We start from the raw sequence: 14,568 nt of genomic DNA, 5'->3' as shown, positions 1-14,568 counted from the left end.
CTATGCTTCATTTGTAACACTGGCGTTCCCAGAAATTTTCCAGGATTGCCAATGACTCCCCCTCCTTGGCGCTGTGCTGAGCTAGTGATGAGCTCAGCCACTGCCCGGCGCCAGCTGCCCGTCCCTGGCTCCTTCCTCCTGGCTATGTGCGGCGTGAACTTGGTAACGTCACGACACAGAGAGCCGGGTTGCCGGGGGCAGGGCGGGGCAGTGGTTGATATAGTGCACAGCAGCACTGCCCAGCACCGGGAGACACAGCGGGTTTTACATTGATAGACTTGTTATTAAATAAGTTGTACCCACTACATTACAATAATAAAACCCTCCCCATATTAAATTAATACTCCACCATCACACCTGAATTGCTTTTGACTAGAAGAGTTCTAGTAACATGTGCTGAAGGATGGAGGGAGAGTGAGGCAACATTTATGGTATGAGACAAGTGAGAAATGTAGAGGCAGGAGGGAAAGAGCATGTTGAAAGGAGATGGAGCACGAGGTGAGAAAATAGAAGATGGTGGAGAGTCAGGTGGGCCATGTGGGAGGAGGAGTGGATCAGACAGCTACCCTAGCCAAGGAGCTGAACAATTCAGTGCAGGTCACGGGATCTCCTGGGCAGGCCAGCCACCAAGTAGGACATCATTGTCAGACTACCTCCTCTATACACCTGCCAGGAAATATCAAAACAAAAGAATCAGGGGGGGGGGGGATATATATAAATGCAAGAAATAAAGACATATCTATGCCAATGCTGCTAACCGTACAGCAGCTGTGCCACATGCTACTGCACTTTAGTTACCTTGGGTAAATATACCAAGCTTTAGAGAGTGAAAAACTGTTGAAAGATAACGCAGTATGGAGCAGTGATAACAATGGAGCAGTCTGCCAATGGAGAAGTTGCCCTTGGCAACTAATAAACGTTGAAATAAAGTGTATAATTTGCATACTATAACATTATACAGAGCAACTGGTTGGTTGCCATGGACAACTTTTACACTGGCACACTTCACCACTCTTAGCCCTGCTTCATACATTTACCCCATTTTTTGGGTGGTGGTGGTGTTTTTGCAATCCAGGCAGATTTCATGCAGGTAAGTGCTTTTCTAGGCACACTAACGCACAAAGTGCTATAAAACCTAAATAGTGGCAGCTGTAAACAGGGCTTAAAGGGATCCTTGAGAGGAGGTGGAACTAATTTCGCCTTGCAACACCCTTAGGAGATAGTTATCTATGCAGAGTAGTGTAGGATACAACTTCCAAAATGACTATAAGGACAAAGATGTCCACAGTCAGGAAAGTTTGGAGATTCATCTATAGTATTTGTAGTCAGGATCTTGATCCATTTATGTTCATAATTCACCAAATTAGGCCCAGAGTCATTGTGCAAGGGGTGTTCCAGAACCTGGAACATTGGTGGGCATCTGTTTTGTACAGGTAGACAAATAGGTGCTTTAGCACAAATAGGGACGTGCAGGGCCATTGAGACAGCTGTAGCACGGCAGGCTTAGGTACTGGAGGTAATGTGGACAAATTTGGTATGCGTGGTCACGGGTGCCGGACAGGGTCCCGACAGTCGGGATCCCGACAAGCATTTACCAGACGTCGGGATCCTGACTGTCTAAACACAGACAGCCGGGTTCCCGACGGCCACCTGCTATTTTCCCTCGTGGGGGTCCATGACCCCCATAGAGGGATAATAAAATAGGTGGCTCATGTAGTGAGCCACCATGCCTGCAAGGGGCTTAGTTGCGCTCACCATGCTGTCTGGGTCCAGCCAGTCGGGATCCCGTGGTCACACCCTATGCAGTTAAAAGAAAAAAGAAAGATATTATGTGTTGCTGGGAAATGCTGTATAAGATAACATGAGTAACGCTGGGCTCAGGAGAATTGTTATATAAACAACTACCTGTATAATTCATGAAAGTTTGGGATTGTAAAAAGGGCAGTCCGTGAATGGTTTCACCAAAGATAGCAAGTAAGAGCTATGTCAGAAAGATTATACACTACATATGTAGAGCACTGATGTGTGAAATTGGATGAAAATAAAGGTTGAGTATTCCTTATCAGAAATGCTTTAAGATAAGTGATTTTTTGTGGATTTTGTAATATTTTTCTTTTTTCATACTTACCTGGTCCCCGGCAATGCCCCAATGGTCCCCTGTCGGTGTCCCGATGGTCCCCCGACGTCCATGGTGTCTCCTGGCAACCACGGCGGCCTTCAGAATCCTCTTCAGCGGCACCGGTCCCAGGGGTGCATTGCACAAGTGCGCGGGTGAGGTCACCGGCACGCCTGCGCAATGCATCCTTCGGATCGGGGATGCCACAGAAGAGGATTCCAATGGCTGCCGTGGACACCATCGGATGAGGTAAGTATGAAAAAAGAGGCGGAGGGGACAAAACAAAAACACACGAAATATAGTGAAAAACCACGGTTTTCGGAATATTTAGGTTTTTGGAATATACCGTTACGGATAAGGGAGACTCAACCTGTAGTTGTCCGTGTTTGAGGAAGTACTCTGATAAGTGATTGCATGGCCCAGTATGAGACAACGAACCCTTGTATGACCAGAATATATATATATATATATATATATATATATATATATATATGTACGATTACACATCCACTCGCATGCGGCCACATGAAGGAAAAATCAAGTGATAGTTGCTCACCATCAAATTATTTTTTTCTCCGTTCATAGATAAAAGTGTCTTTACTTACTTACTTTTATCCTGGACAGAGATGGACTAAAATGGGGCGGACGCCGTGTGATGTCAGCCGCCTGCATCTACAGTGGTACGCCCAGCCTTTTTATGTCCCCTGCTTCCGCCCCCTGCACACCCCCTTTGCGAAACTCGCCATAGTTGTTTTCTCCCGCGGTTTGCACATGCGCATATTCGTGCTTTGGCATCTGCAAACCCCAACCATCGGGGACGGGAATGGATTCGGCCCACTACGAATGGATCTGAACCGGCCCCTATGTTTGATTAAGAAAATAAAGTCCTGCATTGGCAGTATCTGTGCGTGCCTGGGCGTTTTGTGCTCTGCTAGATTTTGTCAGACCGGCTGCTCTGTCCAACCTCACATCGCCCTCATTTTATTAGTCTAAGGACTGAAGAAGCTGAAGGAAAGAGAACATATGACTGTCAATTATTCCCCAATTCAGCAGCTCATAAAAATGTAATTTGCCGTTGCTTTCCATTTCAGAATGGCCACAGTACATTAGTTTAAGGTATAATTAGATTAGGTTGTTAAATTGTTTACAGTTACTTGCCTGTTGATGGTACCTTTATAGTATGAGGATGCGGTAATTAGAGTTGGTTAGAGGCAAAAAAGATTGACCAGCGAGAAGCACATAATGTCTTTCCTCATCTTAATTAGGAGAGATTATTAGTTTATGTGTCCTGTCCCTGTGTGGCCTTCAAATCTCATGGACTGCAATAATAAACTGTAACTGTAGATTGGCTGAACGTAAAGGTATTGCCCTCTGGCATTAGAGCATGGCGGGGATCATTTACAGGCCAAGCAAATAATGACTAGAAGTAACAGCAGTGTGTGTGTGTGTGTGTGTGTGTGTGTGTGTGTGTGTGTGTGTGTGTGTGTGTGTGTGTGTGTGTGTATATATATATATATATATATATATATATATATATATATATATATATATATATATATATATATATATATATATATATATATATACACACGTGTATGTGTGTATGTCTGTGTGGGCGAACCTCTAAAAAAATAATGAATCAACAGTATCTGTTGGCAGGCAGTATCCAAATATATGTCTCTCTCCCATTCAAAACTGCCTCCACTCCAGTACTTAAAGGAGAACACAATTGTGCAGGTATTTACATATGAAGGAAGACACAGCATAAGATCATCTATGAGAACATTGGATATCTGAGTAACCTTCAGGATACTCAGGATGTCCGTTGTAATCACACAGTAGAGGAAATCTGGGTTGTAGAACCTTGGCTTGGGTATGACTACAAAACAGGTCAGAGGTTAACCCCACAGTGAGTCCTGCAACTTTATGGAACAACTATTTTCTATAGCTGACTCTTTTTTTACAGCAAATTACCAGAAACCTAAACCAACTCCCTCCCTCACAGGTTCATTTCAAATGAGGTGTCAGATTTAAATCCTGGGTACTTGTGTATGTATAGCGGCGCCCATCGCATCGCATACCAAAAGGCATGCGATGGTATGCGATGCGATATCGCGCAATGTTGTACAATGTCATACAATTTTAAAATTGTATATGGCATACAATGCCATACAATGCGATGTGATTAAAAATTGTATAAGCACCCAAATGGGTGCTTACAATGTTAAATGCACCCCCACGCCACCCCCCCCCCACTAGAAACGTGAACCCGAAGCGTGGCTAGCGCAGCGAGCCCACGAGGGGTGGCGGTACGCGTCCTATGACCTTTTCATACCCCCAGGGCCGGCGCCACCACTAGGCAGCTCTAGGCATTTGCCTAGGGCGCCGGCACCTGGAGGGCAGCAGTTCGCCCCACACCCCCAGCATGGAGGGTTAGCGAACTGTGTAAAAAACTTGCGGCGCCGGTGTCCCTGCAGTGCTGGAGCGGGGTGTCCGTGCCGCAGGGGTACCTGCGGCGCTGTCATTGTGTATAAAGCTGGCGGCGGCCGGCGGGGTCCCTGCAGTGAATAGAAAATAACTAGCGCTATGCGAGCGGCGGGGCTTGAAAGCGCTAGTTATTTTCTATTCACTACAGGGACCCCGCCGGCCGCCGCCAGCTTTATACACAATGACAGCGCCGCAGGTACCCCCGCGGCACGGACACCCCGCTCCAGCACTGCTGGGAAGCCGGCGCCGCAAGTTTTTTACACAGGTACCACCACCACCGCTCCCCCCCGGCACCGGGGCGCCCCCACCCCGACTCGCCTGGGGCGCTCTGGTGCCTTGCACCGGCCCTGCATACCCCCACTATCCACGTCGGCGTGGAGTTGAGAATATAAAGTGTGGCGAGCGCAGCGAGCCACCGAGCCTGAAGCGTGGTGAGGGGACGCGGATACCTGTGAAGCCCGCGAGGGGACGCGGATACCTGTGAAGGTATCCGCGTCCCCTCGCTGCGCTTGCCATGCTTCGGGCTCGGTGGCTCGCTGCGCTCGCCACACTTTACATTCTCAACTCCACGCCGACGTGGATAGTGGGGGTATGAAAAGGTCGTAGGACGCGTACCGCTGCGCTCGCCACGCTTCGGGTTCACGTTTATAGTGGGGGGGGGGGGAGTGGCGTGGGGGTGCATTTAACATTGTAAGCACTCATTTGGGTACATATATATGATTTGCTATGAACAATTTGCTAATGTTCTCAGCTAAAATTCAATATGGAGATTGCAATGACTCCCATAATAGTAACATTGATATGGGTCATTGGGTTGACATACATTGGGTCGACCATTGAAGGCCAACATGTCTTAGGTCGACACAGACAAAAAGGTCAAAATGGACACTTTATCGGTGCACCGCGTCCCCTCCGTGCTTCGGGCATGGTTCCTTCCACTATTATATTCTCCCGCCATGCCCTAGTGGATGGTAGGGCATGAAGTACCACCTGTAGGCACATTTCGGCTAAAAAAAACCCCATAAAAACCCCCATGTCGTCTTTTTGACTGTAGATCTTCCCAATGTCAACCTAATGCTTTTTTCGACCTTAGGCATGTCGACCTTTTGTCTGTTTTGACCTAAGATCAGTTGACCTTCAGTGGTCGACCCAATTTATGTTGACCTTAATAGCGTTGACCTAACGACCGTATACCAGTAACATAGTAGGTAAGGTTGAATAAAGAATTTTGTCCATCAAGTTCAACCTACATTATTTCAACTAAACTGATTGGGGTAAGTTCTGTTTGTCTAGGGTATTTGTATTCCTACTGTAGGTCCTTTTCCATTACCGATTCACCTATCTACCACATTTAGATTATAGCTAAAACCCTGGTTATGTCTCCCAAGGTGTATGACCTTACATTTAACAATGCTGAAGAGCATTTTCCATTTATTTGCCGACACCTCCAGTTTTTAAGGTCCCTCTTTAGTATGGATACATCCTGTCCCGTTTAATTACCCTACGTCCTCGAGGATGGACACTTTTCTTAATAGTCCATCCTCTAAATCATTGATAAATATGTTAAATAGAAGTGGCCCTAGCACCGAAACCTCAATTAAAATGGCTTCTCAATCTATTCCTGCAAAACAGTTACACGAACCGCTTCAATCAGATAGCATGTCCCCCATGGCTCCATACTGTGCACTGCCCCCTAATGTCATAATAGCATAGCTGCTGTGTCTATACTCTGCAAGCACTACAGCCATGGACAGGTGATTAACCCCTTACTGCTTGGTGATGTCTGACCGCAGAGCCCCCACAAGGGCAGGAGTTATTGTTCTTTTTAAGCTAAGGAAAAAGCCTCTATTTTTGCATGTCTTAAATAGACTTTCACTTATCTTAAAAAAAAAAAAAAAAGCTGAGGACAGAGAAAACAGTATAAGGCTACTAGACTAAACGTTGCAGAACACAGCATGATATATTGGTTTTATGCTGTATACTCTCACATCCACTTAAAACTAGCGATAAATGTGATATTGTGGCGGTTTTGTCAGAGCTCCAACAACATTTCCCCTATTGTCCAATCGAAGACCTTTCCCCGGTAGCTGTCCTGCTCCTCAATTGATGGTGGGATGATATTTAGTAAACTATTGTTAAAAAGGTTTCCATCCTTGCAGGTCATGCAGTTTGTTTACTCAGCAAAAGCCTGGTGCTTATCATCCTATGTAGTAGTAACAGCTGTGTACTATTATCCTGGGCATCTCAACAACACTTTGGTGAATAACATTGAATTATGCTTTCTGTACAGAATTGCGTTTAGATGGAGGGGATTGTCAGGGCAGCCGAGAGGGGGGGAGCAGTTACTAATTACCGGGGCCCAGGCTTGCTGGAGGGGCCTGGCGGGGGCCCTTGTCCGACCCCCCCCCCCCCCTTTACACCTCCGTCCCTCCCGGGCAGCACACACCTACATGTGCTGTGCTGACAGCAGACTCAGCAAGAACGTCTCACTGACAGCGTGAAAGCTTGTGTTGAGCCTGTTGTCAGCACAGCACATGATGTAGGTACATTTTGGAGGCTTGGCCTAATCACAGGTGGTGGCCACGCCTTCCGTAATTAGGCCACGCCCCCAAAATGTTACCATGGCCCGGCATTCCTCTCGGCTGCCCTGGGGGTTTTATTCAGTTTACAAAGGGTTCTTAACCATACTACCTGTGGTTGGTATCCATGAATAAAGCTAGTGAGTGTTGCACCATATCTATCGCCTACGTAGAGTGAATGCAGCCATTTTGGTTGATGAAACAACATAAGTGACAGTAGTAGCACACAATGTTAATGGGAAATGGAAATATCCCTGAGGCATGACATCAGCCACTGGTTTCAAGTGGATGATTGACTGTTGTTACGGCCTCCTAAATGGCTACCTTCACTGTTAATATGTAACAAATAAAGGATCTCCTCATTGGCTCTTGTATTATTATCTCTCTGGATCTGCTGAATTTAGTCTAGAACATACAGTAATAACATTTTATCTGTTAGAAGTTCTAGTGCGCTGACCAATTCTTCTCCTCCCTGCAGACCTTGGATGGACGTGTGGTGGTCCAAGGACACATCAGAATGTCGTCTCTTACCCTGAAGGACATCCAGTACACAGATGCTGGAGAGTACTTCTGTGTCGCCAGCAACACCATCGGCCAGGACACGCAAGCCATGTACTTCGAAGTGCAGTGTAAGAGCTCTCATTTCTTTTTCTAGCGTCACATGACAGATACATGCTAGATTACTGTTACAGCACCAAATAGCCAGGTGTCACAACACTTGTTTACAGGGGATTGACCAGAAATTTTTTAATGAAAACCAGAAATCTAGGTCGTCAACCATGTGAGCTGTATCTGTACCTGGGTCAATGGCTTACTGTCATTTCATTGTCAGAGGAACATTATTGCAATGAAAGTACAATACTAAGGGGCAATGGGGCAGATGTATTAAGCCTGGTGAAGAGATAAACTGGAGATAAAGTGGAAGGAGATAATGCACCAGCCAATCAGCTGTGTTTGAAATATGACAGTTGGAAGTTGATTGGCTGGGGCTTTATCTCCTTTTATCTCTTCGCCAGGCTTAATACATCTGCCCCAGAGGTATTAAGCCTGAAGAGATAAAGTGGAGATAAAGTGGAAGGTGATTCCTCCCCAGCCAACCAACTTCTAACTGTCATTTTTTAAACATACAATAGATGATTGGCTGGTGCGTTTTCGCCTTCTACTTTATCTCCACTTTATCTCTTCATCAGGTTTAATACATCTGCCCCTTCGGGCCTTATCCAGATAGATTTTATTGTGAATGCGCCATGAAGATCTTGTGAAGGTGGATGTAGTGGAGATTAGGGGACAGTTATGATTCCATAACTGTTTGTGGGAGGTAACGGAGGTGGGGATGGTATCTAAACCTCATGCATGACTGGTTCAGAGATGTGCCGTAGACAGTGACAGCATCCTTGTATTCAGTGGTTCTGGCTTCTTAGTAGTGACAGACATTCTGAGCAACCATAGCTCAGAGGTCCAAGGGTGCGGCCGATGTGAGTTTGAGGTAGCCTCTTTGTACTAAGCAGCGGGTTTAACATGGCTATGGCGTAAGCATGTTTTATGACAGTAATGGAAAACATTGGTACTCCAGCTGTTATTGAACTACACATCCCAGCATGCCTTGTAACAGTGTTAGCATGGACAAATAGCAAATCTGTTCCAGGGAATGCTGGGATGTGTAGTTCAACAACAGCTGGGGTGCCAAGGTTCTCCTCCACTGTCTTATCAGATCCACTCCATACAAACACATAGCAGCAATGGCTATTAAGCCCATCTCTGTATACGGCCCTAAGTCAGTGGTTCCCATACTGTGCGCCGTGGCTTCCAGGGGTGCCGTAGAGGAATTGCAGGGGTGCCCTGAGTTGGTGGTCCAGGACCAATTCAAATTTTTTATGGTCAATGTAATAAGGAAAAAGACTGCTTGTGACTTCCTATTATGAAATATGTGGATAAACAGAAGTGAACCATGTTCCTCATCACATAACTGGACCTATGGATGACATATAAGCACTACTTATTTTTTTTTTTTTTAAATCCTTAAAAACTCCCTGTATCAAACTATTGGCTAGGGGAGCCATGACAAAAAATTCTGATACTCTAGTGTGCTTGTGATTCAAATTTTTTTGGGAACCTCTGCCCTAAGTCATCATTATGGTCCCTAGACTCTAATTACCCACTTAGCATTCATTGTCACCTTTTTACTGTATTTGTACATATATCATTGTACATTCTGTTTGGGGATTGGGATTGCTACAATCTGCTATACTTCTGTGGCCCTGTTGCTATTACTCTCCATGGAGGCTTTCGGCTTGCAGAGAAAGCCATACAGAAGTAACATGGGTACTTGTGTAGTTTCACGGCGCCTTGCGGGGCTCGCGTCGCTCGCCCACGCTGCGGGCTCGGTGGCTCGCCACGCTATTTAAAATCAACTCCATGCCAACATGGATAGTGGGGGTATGAACTATCCATGTTGGCATGGAGTTAAGTGACTTTTTTTAACATAGTTTGTGGCGAGCGTAGAACCCCGAAGTAGCACGGCGCCATGAAACTACACAAGTACCGTAACATGTGCCGAGAGAGTTAGATATGGGTGGGGGGTGTACTTCAAACGGATATCTATATTGCAGTGGGTAAAAATAAAGCAGCCAGTATTTACCCTGCACAGAATTATAGCTCACCAAAATCTAACGATCTCTGCAAGTTACATCTGCCCCACCTGCAGTGCACATGGTTTTGCCCATTAGCAAACCAAGGGGGTTATTCTACACAAAGGGGAACAACCTAGGTGTGTGGGCGGGGCGGCAGTGAGGGGTCTCGCCTAGAGTTTCATGGACGTGCCCTTGAAAATGCTGGGCGTTCCCATGAAAATGCGGCTGTGATGCGGGGGGGGGGGGGGTGGGCGGGTAGCTGATGTCAGTGGATGTCAGCTGCCCGCCCGCCTCCCGCACAGGGCGCCCACAGACCTAAGACAACATGAGAGGTGTCTTACATCTGCGAGCACTGTAGAAATCATTCGACGGTCGGCGACCATTGAATCATTTCTTCCCCGCACGCAAGCTGCGAATGGATGTTTATGCTAAACATCCATTCGCATGCCTGCGGGGGAACGTGGCATGTGAGGGCGGGGGTGGGTGGGCAGCCGTGCAGGCGGCATTACTTCCACACGCAATGCTGCAAATTTTGCAGCTTTGCGTGTGAACCAGAATAAAGTCCCAAATGTGCTTTGTGAATGAACCTGAATCAGGCCAATGCAGAGTAATACTTTTTTTGGTACTTGTTTCCTAGCACGGCGCCCGTCGGGTCCCATCGCATAGCTTAACTTAAGGTATGCGATGGGACCCGACTTTCAGGCTTTCAACATGTTTTTAACGCACTTTGAAACCGGTCGCATCGCATGCCCCGCGAGGGGACGCTTAATACGTCTGAAGTAATACGTGTCCCCTCGCGGGGCTCGCCACGCTATATAGAATCAACTCCACGCCGACGTTAACAATGGGGGGGCATACAATGAAAAATGGGGTCTGGGGGGCATTTAACATTAGGGCCAATGTAAAATCGGGTCTCAGGGACCATTTAACATTGGTTGCAATGTAAAAAATTGGGTCGGTCGGGTCGATCGCATCGTATGCGATTTGGTTGCATGCGATGAGACCGATTTTTGCGACCCGATTTCATACAATTAAAATCGGTGGCGCCGTGCTAGGAAACAAGTACCCTTTTTCCCCCCAAAGCTTTGAACTAATGTTTAAAATGAACTGTTAAAATGCGAACATAGCTACAATAATCCAAAAAAGAAAAACACCTAATAAAACCCTCCCAGAATGCTTGCTGCTTCTGGATATTGTTAATGATGTTATTGCGCTGTATGAGATTTATGATCCAGTTAATGTTGTAATCAGACCGCATACAGCAATAATGAGAACTTAATAAAGAGGATTTAAGGAAAAATGTAACAAACAATATGTGAGACAGTTGCTTTCCCAGCATTCCCTGGATGTAATTCTGTATCTTAAAAATAAATTCCCTGGATCCTGCACCTCTATAAAACGTATAAAGTTAATATTGGGGCTTATTTATGAAAAGTCTGGAGGCCCTGTTAAGGTGAGTCGTTATCATACCACCCTATTCATGAAAGCAGTGCTGCCTTTACCGCAATACTTGTTCTGTTAAAGCCTTGTCACAATGAAGTTGTAAGATGGGCCTTTTTGAGACCGGATCGGGCGGCTGCTAATTTATAGCGGCCAGTGGTGAGGTAAATGCCGCCCCACTAGAGTGAAATCCAATCCTGTGAATAAATGTATTCGCTGTGTGGGTACATGTGTATGGGTGCAAAACTATTCTCAGCTGTGCAAATATTTCCAAGTCCATTCATCAGCCGCTCTCCATGGAAGGATTTCCCCACTGGTCACCACTGATTGCAGGCTCTGAGTAGCCATGGATTTACTCGGTGGCTGCGATGTTGCACACCCTACCCTTAAACACTTGGGCACACCTTCATTTTCCATAGGCACAACTGCATTTAGTCTGGGACGCCTGAGTCTTTTTAACATGGCCATTAAAAGGCCGGTTACCACACCGGCTTCCTGTCAATCTCCTTGCGAGTTGCAAGCTAAGAAAAAATGTATATATCAGGAATTCATCCTGCTATACCATCTCTAGCTTCCATGTGTAAGTCTCTGGGCCCAGTTCAGGAAACCTCAGCGCAGACCAGCCTGTACCATCGTTTCCAGACCGACCAACGGTAACCAGTTCGATATTTACCTGCACCATCAGTTTCCAGACTGTATCAGTATCCAGTCTGATGCTTACCTGCACCATCGTTTCCAGACCGTCCATTGGCAACCAGTCTGACACCAAGCCTGTATCATCGGTTGCCAGACCAACCATTGGTAGCCAGCCCTATACTCCAGTACATTGGTACCCAGTACGAAAAATACCTGAATCATTGTTTCCCAGAATATCCACAGCCTGGATAAGGGAGGCTCCACAACCTGCCCATCGGGCACTGCAAAGCCCATAGCTCTGGACTCCCTAGTGAAAACCACTGGCAGGTTTATACTCATCGCCTCTGCCAGAGTATTCGCCAATTCCCTGTTTGCCTGTGCCCTCCATGTTCCTGTACTCATCTCCTGCATATGCACCACTATATCAAGTCTGCCCAGTTCCGTTATCCATCATACAGACCCACTTTGGTCACAGCCGGGAACACATCACCCCCAACACCTGACACAATATTTTTTATGCTTTTTTAAAAATCTCTGTTGTAGTGAAAATAAAAGTTCAAAACTGGATGCATGCAGAAGCCGGCCACTGTAGAAACTGGAGTCATATATTATATATCACTTTTTCAGGCCGACATGGGGCAACCCAGAGCCAGATTCATATGTGTACACAAACCCAACGGCTTATGTACAAATCTGATGTCTAGTTGTTTGCGCATGTGCAGGGTCTTCAGATAATTGCTTACAGCACCCCTTAGCCACATAATGATGTACATACATGGCCTTTGGGAGTGGGGGCCACAACTGACATTGTTCTACAAAACAGGTGTGTTGTTCCTGTGTTGTGGGCATGACAGAACAAGACCCTAGACCCAACTGCCTGATTGTGGTTTTCATCTTCTAAAGGGTCCCATACAGTTATCGGGGGGGGGGGGGGGGGAATCATAGATTCCCTGATGGACGATTTAATGTGCCAGTAGGCGAACTCTGATGATCGGTGAAATACAACATGTTAAAAGCCCTCGACTTGCCGATTTCACTCACTTTTGTATCAAAATGGGCATTCTGTTGGATTTTGTAGATCATCGGCACAACACAGAATTGTGCCGATTGATTGCTGATTTATGGGCTACTTTACATTCTCAGTGGATTTTTTTACATTCATTTCTATCACAAACAACTTAATTTATCCTAGTTGTCAGGTTTCTCTGCTTTTTATTGATTTATCAATTAAGGGTAATGATTATCATATATCAGAGTGACAAGCCAGTAGACTAAACTGCTTTCCTTGAGGATGAAACAAATACATTGTCTGACTGTTTTTATTTGCCCTCCATCTGACTTACATGAATACTCAGGGATTGGGAATGTGGAAAACATAATAAATATATCATGACACAAATTCCGTGCATCAAGATTATCCATGCACAGCAAAGCTTTTAATTTTTTCGTGGGCCTTCAAATTCCCCTCGAGAACCCTCCATAGACTGTATAGCAGTGGTTTCTCAGACTAGTATCAATAGATCCCACATACTCATTGCCAGGAACTGGGGTGGCCGATCCCAGGATCGGCGGGATCTTGGGATTTGGCCCTAAAATTGCCGGGATTTGATTCCTGAGAATTTGAGATTAGAATGCGCACACGCAGTGTAATGCCGGGCAGCATTTGAGCACCTACTTAGACACTGCCTGGCTACTCCCATCTCCAGCTGTGTGGCTGTGCACAGCATGAAGTGGTCAAAGGCCATGCTGCACAGCCTGCCAGCCGCACCCTCACATCGCTGCTCTGCTGCTCTCGGCTGCATTGCGGCTCTGTTGCTCCTGGCCGCACCGCCACTCTGCCACTCCCAGCATATGAGTAAATGTGCGGGGCACCTAGTTTGGGGTGGGGAATTTTTTTTTATTCGGGATGCCATTCCCGGGATCCCGTAAATTCTTTATTGAGCATTTTTCAATCGATTGAAAAAAATGCCCTGGGCTTGGCATCCCTACCAGGAACCAGGATAGCTAACACACAGATCAATTGAGCTTTGAGAAACGTAACCACCCCTAGAGGACGATATAAAGAGCACAGTGATTACTGCTTTACCGTACACATGTTGGCTTTTATTTTTTTTACTCTCTTATATTTCAGTCATTTCTCATACAGATAATTACAATGTACCACTAAAGATAGATAACAATTTAAATATCAAAGAGTACATTCCAATTAATTATGCATAATCTTCAAAGTATCAGTTGCAGCATTTATTATTATATACAAACAATGATAAAAGTCAAAAATATAATCCTTTTGAGACATTTTAGAAAACACAGCTTGAAACAATTGTTTCAATAGTAATTATCTGTTAACCATTATGAAATATTATATTAAATAGGTTTAGATGAGGCTCCTCCACCTGTGCCTGTTGATGAATAATTCCTCTTTGGGGAAACCCGTGTCTCAGGCTAGTACTGCCAATCAAGGCCGCCGACAAGGGGGGTGCCGTGGCTACAGCTGTCCCGGGCCCCGGCCTCTGGAGGGGCCCGGACAGCTGCCCACAGTGGCACGGCTAACACCCCCCCCCCCTCACCTCTCCTCCTGGCCTCCCCCACCCGGCAGACCCCAGCCAGGCACGCACAATACACAGTGCAGCCTGCAGAGCGCCGAGCCTAGGACACAGAGGGGCTCGGTGCTCTGCAG

General features: G+C 46.1%; 1 protein-coding gene across 8 annotated transcripts in view; it reads left to right on the top strand.

Moving 5' to 3' along the window:
* NCAM1 (neural cell adhesion molecule 1) overlaps positions 1–14,568 on the top strand; it is a 310,177-nt gene that overhangs the window by 232,730 nt on the left and 62,879 nt on the right. For all 8 annotated transcript variants that reach the window (XM_083163241.1, XM_083163240.1, XM_083163242.1 and 5 more), the window contains one exon: positions 7,661–7,811. In XM_083163241.1, the coding sequence (XP_083019367.1) occupies positions 7,661–7,811 (151 nt within the window). The remainder of the gene's footprint in view (positions 1–7,660; positions 7,812–14,568) is intronic.

This window comes from Crinia signifera, chromosome 19 (assembly GCF_055691185.1).
Source record: "Crinia signifera chromosome 19, ASM5569118v1, whole genome shotgun sequence".
In the NCBI taxonomy this organism is placed as follows: Eukaryota; Metazoa; Chordata; class Amphibia; order Anura; family Myobatrachidae; genus Crinia; species Crinia signifera.
This window is presented reverse-complemented; position numbering and strand designations above follow the sequence as displayed.